We start from the raw sequence: 16,580 nt of genomic DNA on the forward strand, positions 1-16,580 counted from the left end.
GACGAGATAAACCACGCAGCAAGCCACCCTGAGGTTCTAACTGTGGCCATATAAAGCGGCAACATTTCATCCGGGTAAAAACTGTTACCTCTCCATGCGGTAAGTTGTAGCTCTCTTTCTAAACCAGCGGTTCTCAACCTGTGGGTCGCGACCCCTTTGGGGGTCGGACGACCCTTTCACAGGGGTCGCCTAAGACCATCGGAAAACACACATATAATTACATATTGTTTTTTGTGATTAATCCCTATGCTTTAATTATGTTCAATTTGTAACAACGAAAATACCTCCTGCATATCAGATATTTACATGACGATTCATAACAGTAGCAAAATTACAGTTATGAAGTAGCAACGAAAATAATGTTATGGTTGGGGGTCACCACAACGTGAGGAACTGTGTTAAAGGGTCGCGGCATGAGGAAGGTTGAGAACCACTGTTCTAAACAAACCCTCAAACACATCTGAGTCACACGCTGCCCACACGAGGAGTCAAGGCCAGTTCTCTAGGATGAACACGTTGCATTTTCCTGAAATACTGATTTTGCCGGACGAAGTGAGAAACATTTTTTTAATGTGAATGTGGACACGGGTAAGTGTGATGTCGATTGCAAACTCGAATGCATTTTGCAAAACAAAAGTTGGGGGTTGGCTCTTCCAGAGCCTGCCAGCAGGGTACGTGTGCCCGGGGTGGGCTGTGCAGCGCTGGGTGGAAACGCCGTGGGTTCTATGGCGGCGGGGCGGGTGGGGACGCCCTAGGTCGGGGTCGCGGGCTCGGCGCTCGGAAGGGCCGTGGGGTCACCGGGGCCCGCTGCCCGGTGGGCCCTGGAGGGGCGCTTGGCCCGGGCGCACGGCACGGGAGCCCGGACTCCTTCCTCCCTCCGCTGCCCGTGCGGCTGGAGGTGGGGCGTTGGCAATGCGCCGGGCGGGGGGCGCTGCCAGGCTGAGGTCTTGGGACGCATCGGAGGCGCGTGGGGTGGGGCAGGGGTACTGCCCTCCGCGCCCCGGGCCCCCCGGGTGTCTGATCCGCGGTCCCCGAGAGCTGCAAAGCACCCCTAACTGAGAGGCCGAGGCTGGCAGAGCCCGCACCGCCTCCGCGCGGCGATCCCGGTGGGCGCGGCCCGGGGGCCGGGGTCCCGAGGCCGGAGGCGGGCGCAGCGGGGGCTGGGCGCGCCCGCCCCGCCGAGGCCCCGGCCCGGCCCGGCCCGGCCCGCCTCCTCTCCCTTCCCGGCCCGGGAAGGGCGGCCCACGCCCAGTCTCCCGGCTCCGCGGTGGCTCGCGGCCTTTCTTCCCGGGTTGGGCTCGGCCTCTGCTCAGCTGGGCTCGGCGCGCGGCGGGAGGAGGAGGAAGGAGGGAGGGAGCGGGCTGGCGGCGGGCGGAAGGGGGAGGAGAGGACGGCCCGAGCCAGTCCGGAGGGGCCCGGAGCGCGGAGAGGAGCGACGGAGCAGCCAGCGGCTCCCGGCCCCGCCAGCCCCGCGCCGCCGCCGCCGCCGAGTGAGTGGGGACCCCGGCCCGGGACCCGGGGCGCCGCGCGCAGGGTGGGGGGCCGCGGCCGTGGAGAAGTTGGCAGGACCGGGGGCCGCCCCGACGCAGCTCGCGGAGAGGCCCGGCTGGGCGGAGCGGGGCCCGAGGGGGAGAGGGACCGGGGCGCCGGGCGGGGCGGCGTGGGCGCAGGGCCTCCGCCGGGCGCGCTCATGGCGAGGGCCCGGGAGGGCGCGCGGCCCCAGCGCCGCCGGAGGGCAGGCGGCCGGGCGCCTCTGCGTCCCGGGACGCGCCGCCGGAGCGCGGGGAGGCCTCCGGGGCAACAGGTAGGGCCGGGAGGTGGGGCTCCGGGGCGCGGCGCTGCTGGCGGGGGGCCCGAGACCCGGGCGCCGCTTGGTGGGGGGTTAGCGAGGCTGGGGGACCCTGAGCGCGAGAGCCGCCGCCGGCAGGGCCCCGCGGCGGCAGTGGGAGGGGCGAGCAGGGTCTTCTTGCTTTTCCTTCTGGCCGGCGCCCTGTGGCCGCTCGGGAGGCGGTCGGAGCGCCCATGTGCTTAACGGGAAACGGGAAGGAGTGGCTCAGGGAGTCCGCCCGGCCCCCCAAGGGCACGGCTCCTAGACCGTTATGGGGTGTGTGTGGCAGGGGTGGAGGGGGAGCCGCTGGAGAAACTGGTTTTCTGGACCACATCTTGCTAATTGCTGGCCCCGAGGTTCTCTGGCAAGTAGGTTAATTACAGGTGTGTGGCACGAACTTTTGGCCTGAGTTTGGGGGTGTCTTTCTCACCCCACGCCGGGCTCCTGGCATCCAAACCTGGTCTCAGCCACCTGAGTTGCCAGGCCCCAGGTTGGGGTCTCTGAGAATCCCGAGGAGCCCCTCTTCCCAGAGCATCAAATCCGGGATGGCCCCCCACGTCTGTGTTGGAGGGGTTGCCATCCCACACCACAGGCCGGGTGATGGGGCCTGAATTTGGGTGGCTGACTGCACTGGTGATGGGGCGCCTAGGGGTGAGGACTTGTCTACAGCGGCATCCTTCAGGGCCCGGCCCTGGTCATACAGCGACTCTGTTCTAAAGAGAGGCTCTTGTCTTCCTCGTACCCCGCCATCCACTCCCCGCGCTGGGGCCTCCGTCCAGCCTTCCCCCTGGGAGGAAAGGCCTGCTTGTCTCCGGTCACTGGCCTCAGGCTGGCTGCCCTTCAGCGCTGCAGCTTATCTGCCCCGTCAACCTGCCAGCCTCTCCCTGCCCCTTGGGGCTGTAGCCTTCTGCAGTAGTGGGTGTGTTGGGGCTTCTGGTGGGACAGTCTAGACAAGCTAGATTTGGGGGCCTGTACGGCAGCCTGGGGCTGTGGCACCTCTTCACCCATTACTCGCAGCCTTCTGGTTTACTACCTGAAAGGTTTTCAACAAGGAAGACCACCCGTGTCCTCTCCCACTTCTTTCTCGCTGTGCCTCAAGCTCCGGTGGAAGCGGGAGCCTGTAGGACCCTCTCTCGTGGCCACTCGTCTCCCTTGCTGATTTGGTTATGTTTTCTTCAGTTATTCCTCCGAGCTCTGAGAGCTGGTGGGACTGTCTGCACTTGGGCCCGTGAGATTACTTTCTCGCAGACTCAAACTTCTGCCCTCCCAGCACGCGGGGTGTACAAGCCCCCATGGGGACCCTCTGCCCCTTTTCATCCATCTGTGAAGGTCTGGGAGGAGGCAGTCAGAGTTGGGGCGAAGGGTGGGGACTGGGCTGAGCCGAGCTCAAGTTCCTGGTAACCCAATGCCCATGAAATCCCTGCTTTGCTGGCTCCTCTCCAGCCTGTGCCTCAGAAAGTGGCATCTGTGTGTGTGAGAGAGACAGAGACAGACAGACAGACATCCCCCCTGCAAGCGTGCACACACACATACACCCCTGTTGTCTTGTCCTGCCTGTGGGGTGAGTGAATTCTGGGAGTGGAAAGAATATCAGTAGGTGTGATTTTTCTCTATCAGAAAATCAAGGAACTGCCCTGAGGGCCAAGAGGGCCTGGAAAAGCAGGTCGGCTCTCTCTCCTCAGTACACACCCCCCTGTCTCTTGCCCCAGCCTTTTGTTTATGGGATCCCTTGCTTCGCTTGGTGTGCTGGTGCCAAGAAGCCTCCAGGGCTGCCACCTGGGTCAGGAGCAGACCTGTTAGCTCCGTGGGGCTGTGTCAGCCAGGCCAGCTGGGAGCCCCTGCTGTCTGCCCTCCCCCTCGATCCCCATGTGGAGCTGGAAGTCCAGACCCTGCAGAGTCTGGTGTCTCTGCTGGGCAAGGTGTGTGTGTGTTGGAGGGAGGAGGGGATGGGATAGCGCTCCTCTGCTAATGGAAGGACTCGGCAGCAAGGGAAGGCTGTGGTCACAGAAAGCCTGGAACCCGGGTGTGGGAGAGCCCCCATTAATCCGCATCTCTGAAGGCCTGACACATCATGCTTTTTCGCTCACCGCTCACACCCGTCTTCCTGCCGGCGCTGGAAGGCAAGAGGTATATTTGGTCCTGGGGTTGAGATAGTTGCACTGCCCGGGCACTTGTCCTTGACCGCCGTCTGACACATCCGTTGCCTACCTCCCCAGCTCCTCACGTTCTTTGTAGGGATGAGACTGGCAGCAGGCATTGCTGGGGCACAGGAATCGGAGAGAGGGGCTCCCCCGTCCCTGCAGGACCCCTCTGAATCTTTCATCCTCAACTTGTTCCTGTCAAGAGAGGCTTCCCTGCCGGTTTCCACTGACCAGGGTGGGGATGGGGCCCGGCACTTAGGCCTGTTTCTACCCTGGGCTATCGATCTCACTGGAGGACAAGTTGGATTCCAAGAGACACATCAGTCAAGGGGCTGGGTCAGGTATCCTTCCTCACCTCCAGTCAGGCTGAGCAAAGGGGGACAAGGGGGCGCGGAGCCAGGGGTGCCACCACATCCTGGCATTGTCTTGATCCTTCTCTACCTTATTTTCTACCACTTTTCCTCGGAAAAAAAAAGTGTGAGTGTGCGCGCGGTTGTGTGGGAAACGTTCCATTGTGGATAATTATGTTTAATTTTGTTCGGTTGAGGGCTTCCATCTCTTTAATTAAATATTTATTCTGACGAAGGTAGAGAAGGAAGGGGCTGTGCCCTCGTGAGCCAAGGCCTGGAATGTGTGTTTGTGTGTGTGTGTGTGTGTGTGTACATGTGAGTACGTACGATCATAGGCACCCACGGGTGCTATCAGGGGAAGGCGGAGCTGGAGCTCCTTTGTCAGTGCTGACCTCTGATTTCATCTGAGAGAGGAGTGAGCTGGAGTGGGGACAAGAGGGTAAAGTCCTTGAGCTGGAATACCGACCCGTGACAGGCTGAGAGGGATTTCGCAAGTGCTTCTGTGGTGGGTGGGGGTGGAGCAGCCGGAGGAGCAGCGGCAGGAGGACCAGCCCGGCCCCGCTCTGCTCCGCTGTGACCTGTCTGATCAGTCTCCTGCCAGGGGCGCCCACTGGTCTCCAGTTCACAGTGGAGAACAATCTCTCCACTCTCTTTCCTTCCTCCCTGGTGCGAATGTGGGTGGCGGGGACACTCGACCACCTTCCTTCTGTGTCAGCTGTTAGTTCCAAGGCCAGCCCGTCCCGGGGGGGATGAGGGGCAGGGAGTCTGGAAAGTATTGCCCGGCGTTCACTGCTCAGTCCCAAGACTGCCAGGCAGGTGTACTGGTTCCAGCATCACTGGCTCTTCAGGACCATCTTGCTGCTTCTCGCAGCTCCAAGCAGCTGCTGGCCCCTCCCGGGCCACAGACCATTCCCTTCCTCGTTCAGAGTGTCCAGGGGGTCCCTGCCCCTCCTCTTTCAGCGGTGGAAAGGGGGAGGCAGGGAAAGCAGCAGCTCTTTCCTGAGCTGGGGGTGCTGTGACGGGCCGTTCTCTGCAGGCTAGTGTGTTATGTCCTAGGTGCACCTTAATAAGCAATAGCTTCGCATCCCACCAGAGCTCTGGGCCTGCTGTCTCGATTCTCTGGCCTCTGCAGCTTTGCCTTTATTTTGTTTCTGAAAAGACACTGCTGATAGGATTCTTCTGCTTTATGTGTAGGAATTGGGCGGGTTGGCATGGTGTTGATCTTGTGTGCAGTAGCCCACGGATTGTCTTTGTGCTCAGCCCATTTGGGCACATAATTTTGCTTTATTCTGGCCTCTTAATTCCCCTAGGGACTGTGGGTTGTAGGGAAAGGGAAGAGAAGGTTTGCTCCAGCCCTGAAATCTGTTTTTGAAGTTCCCCAGCAAGGAAGCGTGCAGTTGTTGTTTGGGGGGACGGGGTGGGGATGGGGAGGCGGGACTGGATGTGGTGGCTGGAGAGTCAAGGAAGGGAAGGCCCTGACTTGACTCAGCTGGTTGGCTATAGCTCCTAGGACCAGACCCTGCCTGTCCTCCATGCTGGGGTAGCAAACGGACGGGAAACCTGACATCGTTATTCTAGGGAATCGGGACTTCTTGGGGGTGGGGGTGTCGGCATTACCTTCAGTTGCTGTAAATAGTAAATGTTAGAATTGGAAAGTTATCATATCACAGATGAGGAAACTGAGCTGTCCAAGGCCAGATGACCAGGACCTGGGCCCAGGGCTTGAGTCTCTGCCCCTGCTCCTTTTGTTAAACCATAAAAACTGCATCTGTTTCTCCCCCGCCCGTCGCTGTCCCCTTTAATGCCCTTTCTATTCCCCTCCTCCTCACCCAGGATGCTCCAGACCTTGTATGACTACTTCTGGTGGGAACGGCTGTGGCTGCCTGTGAACTTAACCTGGGCTGATCTAGAAGACCGAGATGGACGTGTCTACGCCAAAGCCTCAGACCTCTATATCACACTACCCCTGGCTTTGCTCTTCCTCATCGTTCGATACTTCTTTGAGCTGTGAGCATACCAGCCCACCCCCGTGCCTTCCCTGGCTGCCAGCCACACTGTTGCTTGCACTTCACGTTTGTCTCTTGCTGTTTCATTGGCCCTAGACCCTGGTGTTCTGGCCACCCAGGTCCCTGCCTACCGTGTGTCCCCCGCTGAAGGCAGCATTGTCTTCCCGAGGGCTCAGCACCCGGGCCCTTTCTGTCAATGGCTATTTGTTCTCACCCTCCACCCGGCCTGGTCACTTGGGAACACAGGCAGCTTTGTCAGCTATGAGCAGCCCAAGGAGGCCAGCGTGGGGATTGCCAGGAAACTGAGGCCCAGGATAAAGTCGTCTGAGCTTGCAGTCCTTTCCCCTCCCAGCTTAGGGGCTACCAAGACAGTGAGGTGCTTCTCACTCATTTCCCTTCCCCAGTTACGTGGCCACACCACTGGCCGCCCTCCTGAATGTCAAGGAGAAAACGCGGCTGCGGGCACCTCCCAACCCCACCTTGGAGCATTTCTACCTGACCGGCGGCAAGCACCCCAAACAGGTGAGCTGCGGACCTGCCTGAGGAGTCACTGAGTTCTAGTGGGGAGGGAAGCGGAATGGGGTGGGATATCATTTCTGGTGGGTGAAGAGATGGGAAAGCAGTGGTACAGACTTAATACAAGGCTAACCCTCGGAGGAGGTGGGAGGGTGAGGCATTGCTGGGGCACAGGAATCGGATGTGGTCTGAAGTGCAATGTGATGGATGGGTTTCTTCCCTCCACCCAGGCCGAGGTGGAGCTGTTGTCCCGGCAGAGTGGGCTCTCTGGCCGCCAGGTAGAGCGCTGGTTCCGCCGCCGTCGCAACCAGGACCGGCCCAGTCTCCTCAAGAAGTTCCGAGAAGCCAGGTGGGGGAGGTTGGAGGAGCAGAGGAAAGTCTGATGTATCTTGCTGGGAGGGGTGGGCCATGGCTGTGTGCAGGGCGAGATGTCACTCAGGTGAGGTCAGTTTGGTTCTTCATGACATTCCTGAGGATCTCTGGGGTACTTGGAGGGCTGTGCCCTTCTCCCACCCCGCTGTCCTAGCTGTTTCCGCTTCCTTTTCCAGCTGGAGATTCACCTTTTACCTGATTGCTTTTATTGCCGGCATGGCTGTCATTGTGGATGTGAGTGGGGATTACTAGGAGGTGGGGGACTAGGGTCTTTGACAAGGTGGGGGGGCGGGCATAGAATTCGGGTCCCTCTTTTAACCTGTCGTCATCTCTCTGCAGAAACCCTGGTTCTATGACATGAAGAAAGTTTGGGAGGGATATCCCATACAGGTATGAGATGGGGTTCTGACTTCCTTATATGGGGGTGATGAGGAGAATCAGTGTAGCACGGGACTAGGATGCTTAGAGGTGATCTCTAGAACACATGCCAGAAGGGACTGGAGTTATGGTGCTAAACTCATCTCAGCTGCTAGCAGGGCTGGTGTTAGAGAGGTGACTTGGGCCCCTGATCTAATCTCTAATTCTCTCCTCTCTCCCAGAGCACCATCCCTTCCCAGTATTGGTACTACATGATTGAACTTTCTTTCTACTGGTCCCTGCTCTTCAGTATCGCCTCTGACGTCAAGCGAAAGGTGGGTCAAGGGGCTGTGCCATTAAGCCTAGAAGCCAACATGAAGCTGTGATGAGTAGCCTCGACTAGGATTTCTGGGTGCCCGGGATGGAGCTGTGGGATATGGGGAACTACAAGTGAGGGGGAGGAAGAAGGAATAGTGGGGGCCGGGGAACAGAAGAAGGTCCCCTGGAGCCTATGTCTTTTCTGCAGGACTTCAAGGAACAGATCATCCACCACGTGGCCACCATCATCCTCATCAGCTTCTCCTGGTTCGCCAATTACATCCGGGCGGGGACGCTCATCATGGCTCTGCACGACTCTTCCGACTACCTGCTCGAGGTCAGGCTTTCTGGGCATTTCTTCAAACCCAGAGACCCTGGTGCAGGTCCCCCTGTCCCTCTGTCTCCTTTTGGGGTTTGTGTGACATTCCTGGGACCAAGGAGGTGGGGCACGGAGCCTGCGTGGGAACTGGGGTGTATGTGTGAATGTGTACGGGAGAGTCAGGAGCCTGTGATGACGGATGGGGCTGTCTGTGCAGTCAGCCAAGATGTTCAACTATGCCGGATGGAAAAACACCTGCAACAACATCTTCATCGTCTTTGCCATCGTCTTCATCATCACCCGACTGGTCATCCTACCCTTCTGGTGAGTAGAGGCCAGGCTATCCTCCTGTTCTCATGAAATCAGGAGTCTTGCCCCGCCCTCCCGTTTATCTCCATCTTCACCTCTTCCTTTCTGTGTTTACAATTCTCTCCCTTCCCGTTGCCAGGATCCTGCATTGCACTGTGGTATACCCACTGGAGCTCTATCCTGCCTTCTTTGGCTATTACTTCTTCAATTCCATGATGGGAGTGCTACAGATGCTGCATATCTTCTGGGCCTACCTCATTTTGCGAATGGCCCACAAGTTCATAACTGGAAAGGTGAAAGCCCTCTCCCCATTTTATAGGCCCTACTACCCTCAACTCTAAAAACTGCCCAAACTCCCTCCCATACCAGCAACCCTCTAAAAAACTGTGGGGCCCTGGGAATAGCTGGAACAAGCCCGCACAGAGAGGCAGTATTCAGGGGTTTGAGGACATCAAGTAACCCTTCTTATCCCTTTCCACAGCAGGTAGAAGATGAACGCAGTGACCGGGAAGAAACAGAGAGCTCAGAGGGGGAGGAGGCTCCAGGAGGAGGAGGAGCAAAGAGCCGGGCCCTAGCCAATGGCCACCCCATCCTCAACAACAACCATCGTAAAAATGACTGAACCATTGTCCCTGCTACCCCTCAGATTAATGTGTAAAGCCAAGGAACTATCCCCACCCCTCATAGGGTCACTTTAAGTTCTGGAGAGAAAGGAGAAAGCCAGAGGAGCGTTCTTCTCTGTGCCCCCCACCCTCTGCTTGTCACCCAGTTGCCTTTAAACCAAATCCTAACCAACCTATCCCCACGTCTCTACCTGGGGAGATTGGTTACAGTCTTTGTTAGAGGGGGACGGTCTACTTCCAAGTTGTCCTTTTTATTGCTTTCAAGACCCTTCCTCAGCCCTGGGGGTGGGGATCACAAACTCACATTCCTTATCCTTCAGAATTTGGCCCTAGCTGTTTGCCTTTGACTCCCTGACCTCCAGAGCCAGGGTCGTGCCTTACTGTCCCACCTGTGGGCCTCATTCTGCCAAAGCTGGACCAAGGCTCACCTTTCTAAGCTCCCTAACTTGGACCAGAAACCAAAGCTGACTTTAACTTTTTCTTTCCGAAGATGTAAATGAACTAAGTGTAGGAGGGTACACATGACCCTTACCCTACCTCTGCCAAAAAGTGGGGGCCATACTGGGGACTGCTCAGACAGTCTTTGTGTTACTTCTCTGCCAGCTGTCCCTGTAGTCACAGGTCCAAGATCTTACTGCCTCCTTTCTCTGGCCTCTTCCCCTAGGCTAGTTGGTTTGGAGTAGAATGGCAACTAGTTCTTTTTTTTTTTTTTTTTTAATTTATTAAACATTTGGGGTTTCGGTTTTAAAGCCAGAATTACAACTAGCACCTGGCGTTTTAGCAATGGGACCACTTCAGACCAAAATGTACTGTTAATGTTTTTTTTTTTTAAATAAAATATATTGAAGATTAAGTAAAACATGGCAACAAGTGTCTGAGACTATTAGGAATCGAGAAGGGGATCAACTAAATAAACTAAGGTAGACTTTCTCATGCTTTCCTCACAGTTACATAATTTTCTTTTAAAATTTCACATGGCAAATAAGAAAAAGCAACAGTAGAAAAGGTAGGAGATTGACAGCTGCCCAATGGGAAGGATGGGGGAAAACAGATCCCTCATCGACAGACCCAGAATTGGGAGTATGGAGGCCGAGCGAAAAATCAAATCACAATCTTAGTTTTAACATCTTATTAAAAGACTCAAGAAATGATACAAACCATGGACATTAAGGACACAGCCCTCATACAGGAATACAGTGTGTCAGAAGCAGGAACACTTGAACTAAGGTAGGATGGGAGGGATGAGCAACAGGAGGACTGAAGGGATGTCAGGCCCAGGTTAAGAGTGGTAACCTCTCCCAGCCCCCTAGGGCCTTAGGGGGTGGAGGAAGGACCCAGCCTGCTAGCACCACATTGGAAGGGATCTCCTGATCCAGAACCCCCATTTCTACCTAGGAGCTGGGGGAGTAGCTAGACTGGATGGAGACTTGGGGGTCAGAGTTCAACAGGGAGGAAGACCCGGTTCCTGAGGAAAGGTCAGTCAGGAAGGGTTCGGAAGCTCAGGAAGAAGGCTGTCCTCTAAAGAAGACGCCCTCTGCACTCGATGGCCCCACAGCAGCAAAGCAGCTCCTTGCCTTCCACGCTGCCCACCTCGTAGTTGTAGTCCCAAGTAAGTTCGGTCCCAGCCCGGATTCTCCTACAAAGAAGAAAAGGATGGGGTGTGAAGACAGCAGATAATCCAGGTGCCTGGGTTATAGCGTGTGCAGGAGAAGTTGGCTCACACATGGAGGAGGGGCCCTTAGAATTCCAATAGTCCTTGCCCCTTCCCAATCCTGGGCTGCTTTTCCTACCCAACCACCCTCTCTTTACTCCCTCTTACTTGCTGGCGAAGAAGGCCACCCAAGGGAAGCGAAGATCATGGGTATCCACGAAGACATTCTGGACAAACAGGTTGGGGCTGCAACTGTGCTGTAGGTTTAATGACAGGATCAGTAAGAACCAGGGAAACAGAATCTGGCTTTGTAGGGTGAGTGAGAGTTGAGTGAAAACCTCCCCATCATAGCAGAAGTTTAGAAAACTACCTCTTTAAGATCCTTTGAGACCAAGAATTTATAACAAGAAAAGGCAGATTTATATACTTGTGTTAAGAGCACTAGAAATTTGAGGATCATGGCATAATCCAGCATCTGCAGGTGAGGGAAAGGATCTTACATTAAGGTAGCGGCCCAGGTTGCCTTCAAGCTTGGCGTCGATGATGTAGCAAGACTCTTCACCATCATAGAACTGGCGTGTATTCTTACGGACAGGCGCACTTTCCCCCTTTTCCGCAGACGCCATGTTGGTTGATTTAATGGCAATCCCATGGGTTGATTTAAGAGCAAAGCCTCGGGTGGATTTTACTGCCACTTGGCGCTTCATTGGACCTAGGCAGGAAAGAGAACAGGTTCACGACCCATCCCAACCCATGATGGATAGTCTACCCCCATTTCATCCCACGCACTGCAGCTCAGGAATAACAATAAGCTGGGACTGAGGAAAAGATTCTAAACTGCAGTTTTTCAAGCAGGATTAGATCTGCTAGATAAAGGAGCTGAGGGAAGAGTAGGGAAATGGAGAGAAGAGAGTAAGGAGACATGTGAAACAATATTAACAGTTTAGCTGGGAGCCCTCCTAAAGACGTTTTAACTTTTAGGGATCTGAATTTTTTTTTTTTTTAGTTTCTTAAAAAAAATCCTCTACTCCCAGATGGCTAATAAATTTATGAAATGCTTAAGGTCACTACTCATCAGAGAGATGCAAATTAAAACCACAATGAGATATCACCTCACACTTGTCAGAATGGCTATCACCAATAAATCAACAAACAAATGTTGGTGAGGATGTGGAGAAAAGGGAACCTTTGTGCTTTGTTGGTGGGACTGCACATTGATGCAGTGACTATGGAAAACAGTATGGAGGTTCTTCAAAGAATTAAAAATAGAACTATTATGACCCAGCAATTCCACTTCTGGGTATTTATCCGAAGAAACCCAAAACACTAATTTAAAAACATATATGCTCTCTATGTTCAATGCAGCATAATTTACAATATGAAAGGAACCTAAGTGTCCATCAATAGACGACTGGATAGAGAAGATGTGATACATGTATACAATGGAATATTATTACTAGGTCATTAAAAGAATTAAATCTTACCACTTACAACAACATGGATGGACCTAGAGGGTATGATGCTAAATGGAACAAGTCAGACAAAGACAAGTACCATATGATTTCACTTATGTGGAATCTAAAGAACCAAATAAATAAACCAGCAAAAACACCTCTATCTCAACTTTCCTATGGTCCCTTCCAACTACCCCCCAAATGCTTCAGACTACCAGACATGTTCTTCTTGTCCTCAAAGTCATCGCCTTCAGAGCCGGAGGAGATGGTCTGGATATCATCACTGTCAACTGCTGTGGCTGAAGTCTGACCAGCAGTGGGCTTTCGGCTCGTCCCACTTTCCCCCTCACTTTCTGTGCTGCTGGACAGTGTCAGGACATCCTGGGGAGGCAGAAGAGTGAAAGGGAAGAGAGTAAACGGCCCTTACCTAAGGTCAGGCAGAAAGGAGCTGAGATTATGGTAAGAGGAAGATTACATGTTGGATGAAGGAAAATAAGGCAGGAAGTCAAGGCCAAAGAAGCAAGAAAAGATCTAACAGTAATTACGGTGAAGGACTTGGTGAGGTGAGAAGGATGTTCCTTCACTCAGACTCTGAATGAAACAGGGCTGGGGTGAGGTCCAGTTTTTGAGAAAGGTCACTTACATCAGGGTGGGACTGAGCTGAGGCCAAGAGGCGTCGGCTCTGATGCATACTAGTCTTACTAGGTGGGCGGCGAAGTCCCTCAGTCTTCATGGGAGAAGGATTGTAACCATAATTTCGAGCGCTCTCAGTAACTCTGACGGGAGGGGGAAGAGATGGGAGAAGTCAGGTTAATGGCTGTTTCTTTTGAAGGCTTGAGAGAAGACAGACTTGGAAACAGGTCTAAAAGAGGCACTTACATTGATACCTTGTTTCGGTCATCAGGTTCCTGGAAAAGACAGCCAGTGAAGGGTTAAATGTTTTTATGTCCTAGGTAATAAGTGCAACATTTAGCATTCATCTCAAATGACCTCAAAGACATTAGCCAGTGAGAAGTACACTCTCTAAAGTAAGGTGTGGAGAAATGACTGCAACTCCACAGGAGCAGCCATATTCTCATATCCAACCCTTTCCCATGATAAAGCATAAAATGTTCATGGAAAACACCATGGGCAGTCTTACAAGGACAAGGGACAAATTCACTACCTGTAACGTGGTAAATTGAAGCATCGTGAAAGATAGATTTTAGATTCTTATTTCTCTGAGAGAAGCAAGCAATGACACAGATAACGTGACACAGTACTTAATTTTTAGAAATTACTTATAAATCCTTTACTTTGGGATGAATCAACCCAGCAGGTTGATTTTAAAATATTTCTTTCTTTAAATGAACACCAGGACTGTGCTGGGTGGAGGGGGGAGGTAATCAGATTTGACAGAGATATCCATCAAGTAAATAATCTGTGTGAAGGCTGCAGTAAAGCTTTTACTGTTTTACCAGTTACACAAACACCACTGATCGCAGTTTACCTCTTTCTTGGCCTGCTTGATGTCTCCCTCATCCTTGAAGCTCAGCGCTGAGGCGGAGGCCTTCTCAGCTTCCCCTTTCACTCCCCCAGCCCGGCCTTCCCCACCTTCGCTGGTCTTGAAGGATGAACGGCTATCAGAGTCAGCAAAACCACCTTCACTGACACTATTGGAGCTCAACCACGAGGCTACCTTACTCTTAGACGTCTCTTCAGAAGACGGTGGATTGCAGCTACCCACAGAGATTGACAGAGGGACAGGAAGATGCGGGGGCCCAAGGTCTGGGGGACGGGAGTCCTTGGAAGCCGTCTCAGACAACCCATTCTCCTTCTGGCCCCGGGTCTGCCGCCGGGTAGCATAGCTGCGCCACACCGAACTGGTGCTGAAGTCCTCATCCTTACAGAAGTTATCATCTGAGCTATCGTCATTGGACTCTTCGGGGTCCTCTGTACCGCTATTGCCATCTTCCTGGTCCTTCAAGTCTACACCACTGCTATCAGAGGAACAGGGGGCATCGCTCTCATATCCTTCCTTGAAGTTCTCCACGCTCTCAATATGATCCAGGTTGGCGAAGTACTCATCACCCATTTCCAGGCCCTCCTTGTCTGCAAAGTCATCCGTCAGAATTTTGCCTGGGAATGAAGAGAATTAAAGGCCTTCCAGGGTTATGCGGCTGTTTTTGAAAGAATAAGGGTCATTCCAGCAATACCTAACGCACCAGCACATAAAGTCTAAATGCCTCCACTATGGTGTCTTGTTTGCCTTTGATGACACCTCCTCCCTTGTGTCTCCACTAAGAGAATATGAGAAGCTAACTGTAGTTTTAAATCTTGCCGCTTCTGCCTTCCTATTGTTCCTCTTTACTTTATTTACCAAGAGAGTTCTCAGCTTTGCTAACAGGTCTCTGGGTGGAGTGACAGGGTGGTGTGATGTGGGAGAAAATGATACGCTTGATTCTACTATCAGGCCCCTTCTCTGGAACATCACCGCACCCACAATTTCATCCCTTTTCACTCTTATCCTTATGAAGCACTTTTGTCCCTCCCACATCCACCCAGACAGGCACATCACTCATATGTTCTTTACAGAAGAAAATACTGGCCACCTTTTACTCCCAGTTCAGGTGTCATGCATTTTATTCTTATGTTCAGACTTGTCTCTGATTCAATTCCCCACCATGTCCTAACTCCAGAAAGCAAATGGTTCACTACCAACCTGCATAAATACAGACAAAGGAGCCTTTGGCAATGTCATCCAGGCAGCGGATACCCCAGCCCTTGTTCTGTGTCTTGAACAGCTGCAGCCGAACCTGTAGTCCATGCTGCACCAACCGGTTTGTGCACATGTTTGGGTCACATTTGCAGCGTTTGTTACACTCATAAACTCTGGGAGGAGGATTCAATAAAATCAGTCATGACACAATCACTAGAGCATCCACTGAACTGTTATAATTCTTAATGATATAATGACTAAGTGAGCAGATTTATTGAACTATGCTCTTTGTTTCATTTAGGAATATAGCCCAAGGAAATAATTCCTGAGGGGGAAAAGTGATTTATACAGATAGTTATCATATTATACAGATAGTTAGTAACAGTGAATACCAGAATGCCTAACCTGGAGAAAAGCTAAGGAACTATGATGTGATGAACAAAAAGATAGATACAGAGGCAGAGAAGCATCAAACAGACTGTCAAATTATAGTGGGAAGGCTGGGGAGTGTTGTGGGGCGGGGAGGTAAGAGATCAACCGAAGGACTTGTAGGCATACATATAAGCATAACCAATGGACACAAGACACTGGGGGGGTGGGGTGAGGGCATGTGCCGGGGGTAGGGGAAGCCGGGGGAAGGTCAATGGGGGAAAATAAAAAGGAGACATATGTACTACTATCTGTAATACTTTAAACAATAAAATAAAATTTTTAAAAAAAGGTTTATAATGTAAAAAAAAAGAAACTGATGTGAACACAGATTAAGAGCCATTAAAATAAGTAGATAAGCTATGTCAATTTGCAGAATAGATGCATAAAATAAAGATGTATGAGAAGAGCAGAAGCCAATTTAATAGTACTGAAAGGGAGTCAAGAGGAGGAACTGGTACTAAAGTTCACTAGATCTTTTCATTCTTCTATTCCAGCGGTTCTCAACCTGTGGGTCGCGACCCCTTTGGGGGTCGAACGACCCTTTCACAGGGGTCGCCTAAGACCACTGGAAAAACACATATATAATTACATATTGTTTTTGTGATTAATCACTATGCTTTAATTATGTTCAATTTGTAACAATAAAATTAGGGGTCACCACAACATGAGGAGCTGTATTAAAGGGTCTCGGGATTAGGAAGGTTGAGAACCACTGTTCTATTCAGTGAAAATTTATTAAAACACCAAGAGCTGTGCTAGACACTAGAGACACACAGTAGAAAACATCATAACCTCTAATGTCAGGAAGCTCATATTCTATACCTAGCTTAAGGAATTTAACAACTATTTTAAAAATAAACTATTGAAGTTAATTAGATCTAGCAATTATCAACATTAATGGAAGCAGTTATACTGAGAAAACTCATCTTTTCAGGTATCAGTGTTCTGCTGTATCTGCTTTGCTCAGGGTTTAAGATTTTACTTCTCTTTTCCTGATATGTAAACTGAAAGATTTTTACTTTTGGAAAGATAACAGTACAGATAGTTGGTTGATGACATTAGTCGTATCCCCCTGACAAAGATGGTAAGAGCAGCTTCTATTTATTTTTATTTTTTAATATGTATTTTTATTGATTTCAGAGAGGAAGGGAGAGGGAGAGAATTTGGCTCAGTGGATAGAGCGTCGGCTGCGGACTGAAGGGTCTC

The 16,580-nt window shown here is 52.1% G+C and overlaps 2 protein-coding genes across 9 annotated transcripts in view; one reads left to right on the forward strand and one right to left on the reverse strand.

Annotated features, from left to right (window-relative positions):
* CERS2 (ceramide synthase 2) lies at window positions 1-10,069 on the forward strand. 3 transcript variants are annotated; one of them, XM_070396922.1, is made up of 11 exons: window positions 1-99; window positions 6,153-6,326; window positions 6,730-6,847; window positions 7,072-7,190; window positions 7,390-7,447; window positions 7,553-7,603; window positions 7,813-7,905; window positions 8,097-8,225; window positions 8,425-8,531; window positions 8,656-8,809; window positions 9,001-10,069. In XM_070396922.1, exons 1-11 carry the CDS (start codon window positions 95-97, stop codon window positions 9,136-9,138), a joined length of 1,146 nt encoding a protein of 381 aa, XP_070253023.1. In that variant the 5' UTR covers window positions 1-94; the 3' UTR covers window positions 9,139-10,069. The 3 variants fall into 3 exon arrangements, with proteins under 3 accessions (XP_070253023.1, XP_070253022.1, XP_070253024.1); XM_070396921.1 differs by having other exon boundaries at window positions 3-99; window positions 8,998-10,069; XM_070396923.1 differs by lacking the exon at window positions 1-99 and adding an exon at window positions 1,294-1,490 and having other exon boundaries at window positions 8,998-10,069.
* SETDB1 (SET domain bifurcated histone lysine methyltransferase 1) overlaps window positions 9,835-16,580 on the reverse strand; it is a 25,693-nt gene continuing 18,947 nt past the window's right edge. For all 6 annotated transcript variants that reach the window (XM_070396917.1, XM_070396916.1, XM_070396919.1 and 3 more), the window contains exons 15-22: window positions 14,946-15,115; window positions 13,734-14,362; window positions 13,124-13,152; window positions 12,888-13,020; window positions 12,460-12,625; window positions 11,291-11,502; window positions 10,959-11,047; window positions 9,835-10,775 (exon numbers count right to left, since the gene is read on the reverse strand). In XM_070396917.1, coding sequence (XP_070253018.1) covers window positions 10,658-10,775; window positions 10,959-11,047; window positions 11,291-11,502; window positions 12,460-12,625; window positions 12,888-13,020; window positions 13,124-13,152; window positions 13,734-14,362; window positions 14,946-15,115 — 1,546 coding nt within the window. In that variant the 3' untranslated portion in view covers window positions 9,835-10,657. The remainder of the gene's footprint in view (window positions 10,776-10,958; window positions 11,048-11,290; window positions 11,503-12,459; window positions 12,626-12,887; window positions 13,021-13,123; window positions 13,153-13,733; window positions 14,363-14,945; window positions 15,116-16,580) is intronic.

Source organism: Myotis yumanensis, unplaced genomic scaffold (assembly GCF_028538775.1).
Source record: "Myotis yumanensis isolate MYYU_CA2020_CCGP unplaced genomic scaffold, mMyoYum1.0.hap1 SCAF_17, whole genome shotgun sequence".
NCBI lineage: Eukaryota > Metazoa > Chordata > Mammalia > Chiroptera > Vespertilionidae > Myotis > Myotis yumanensis.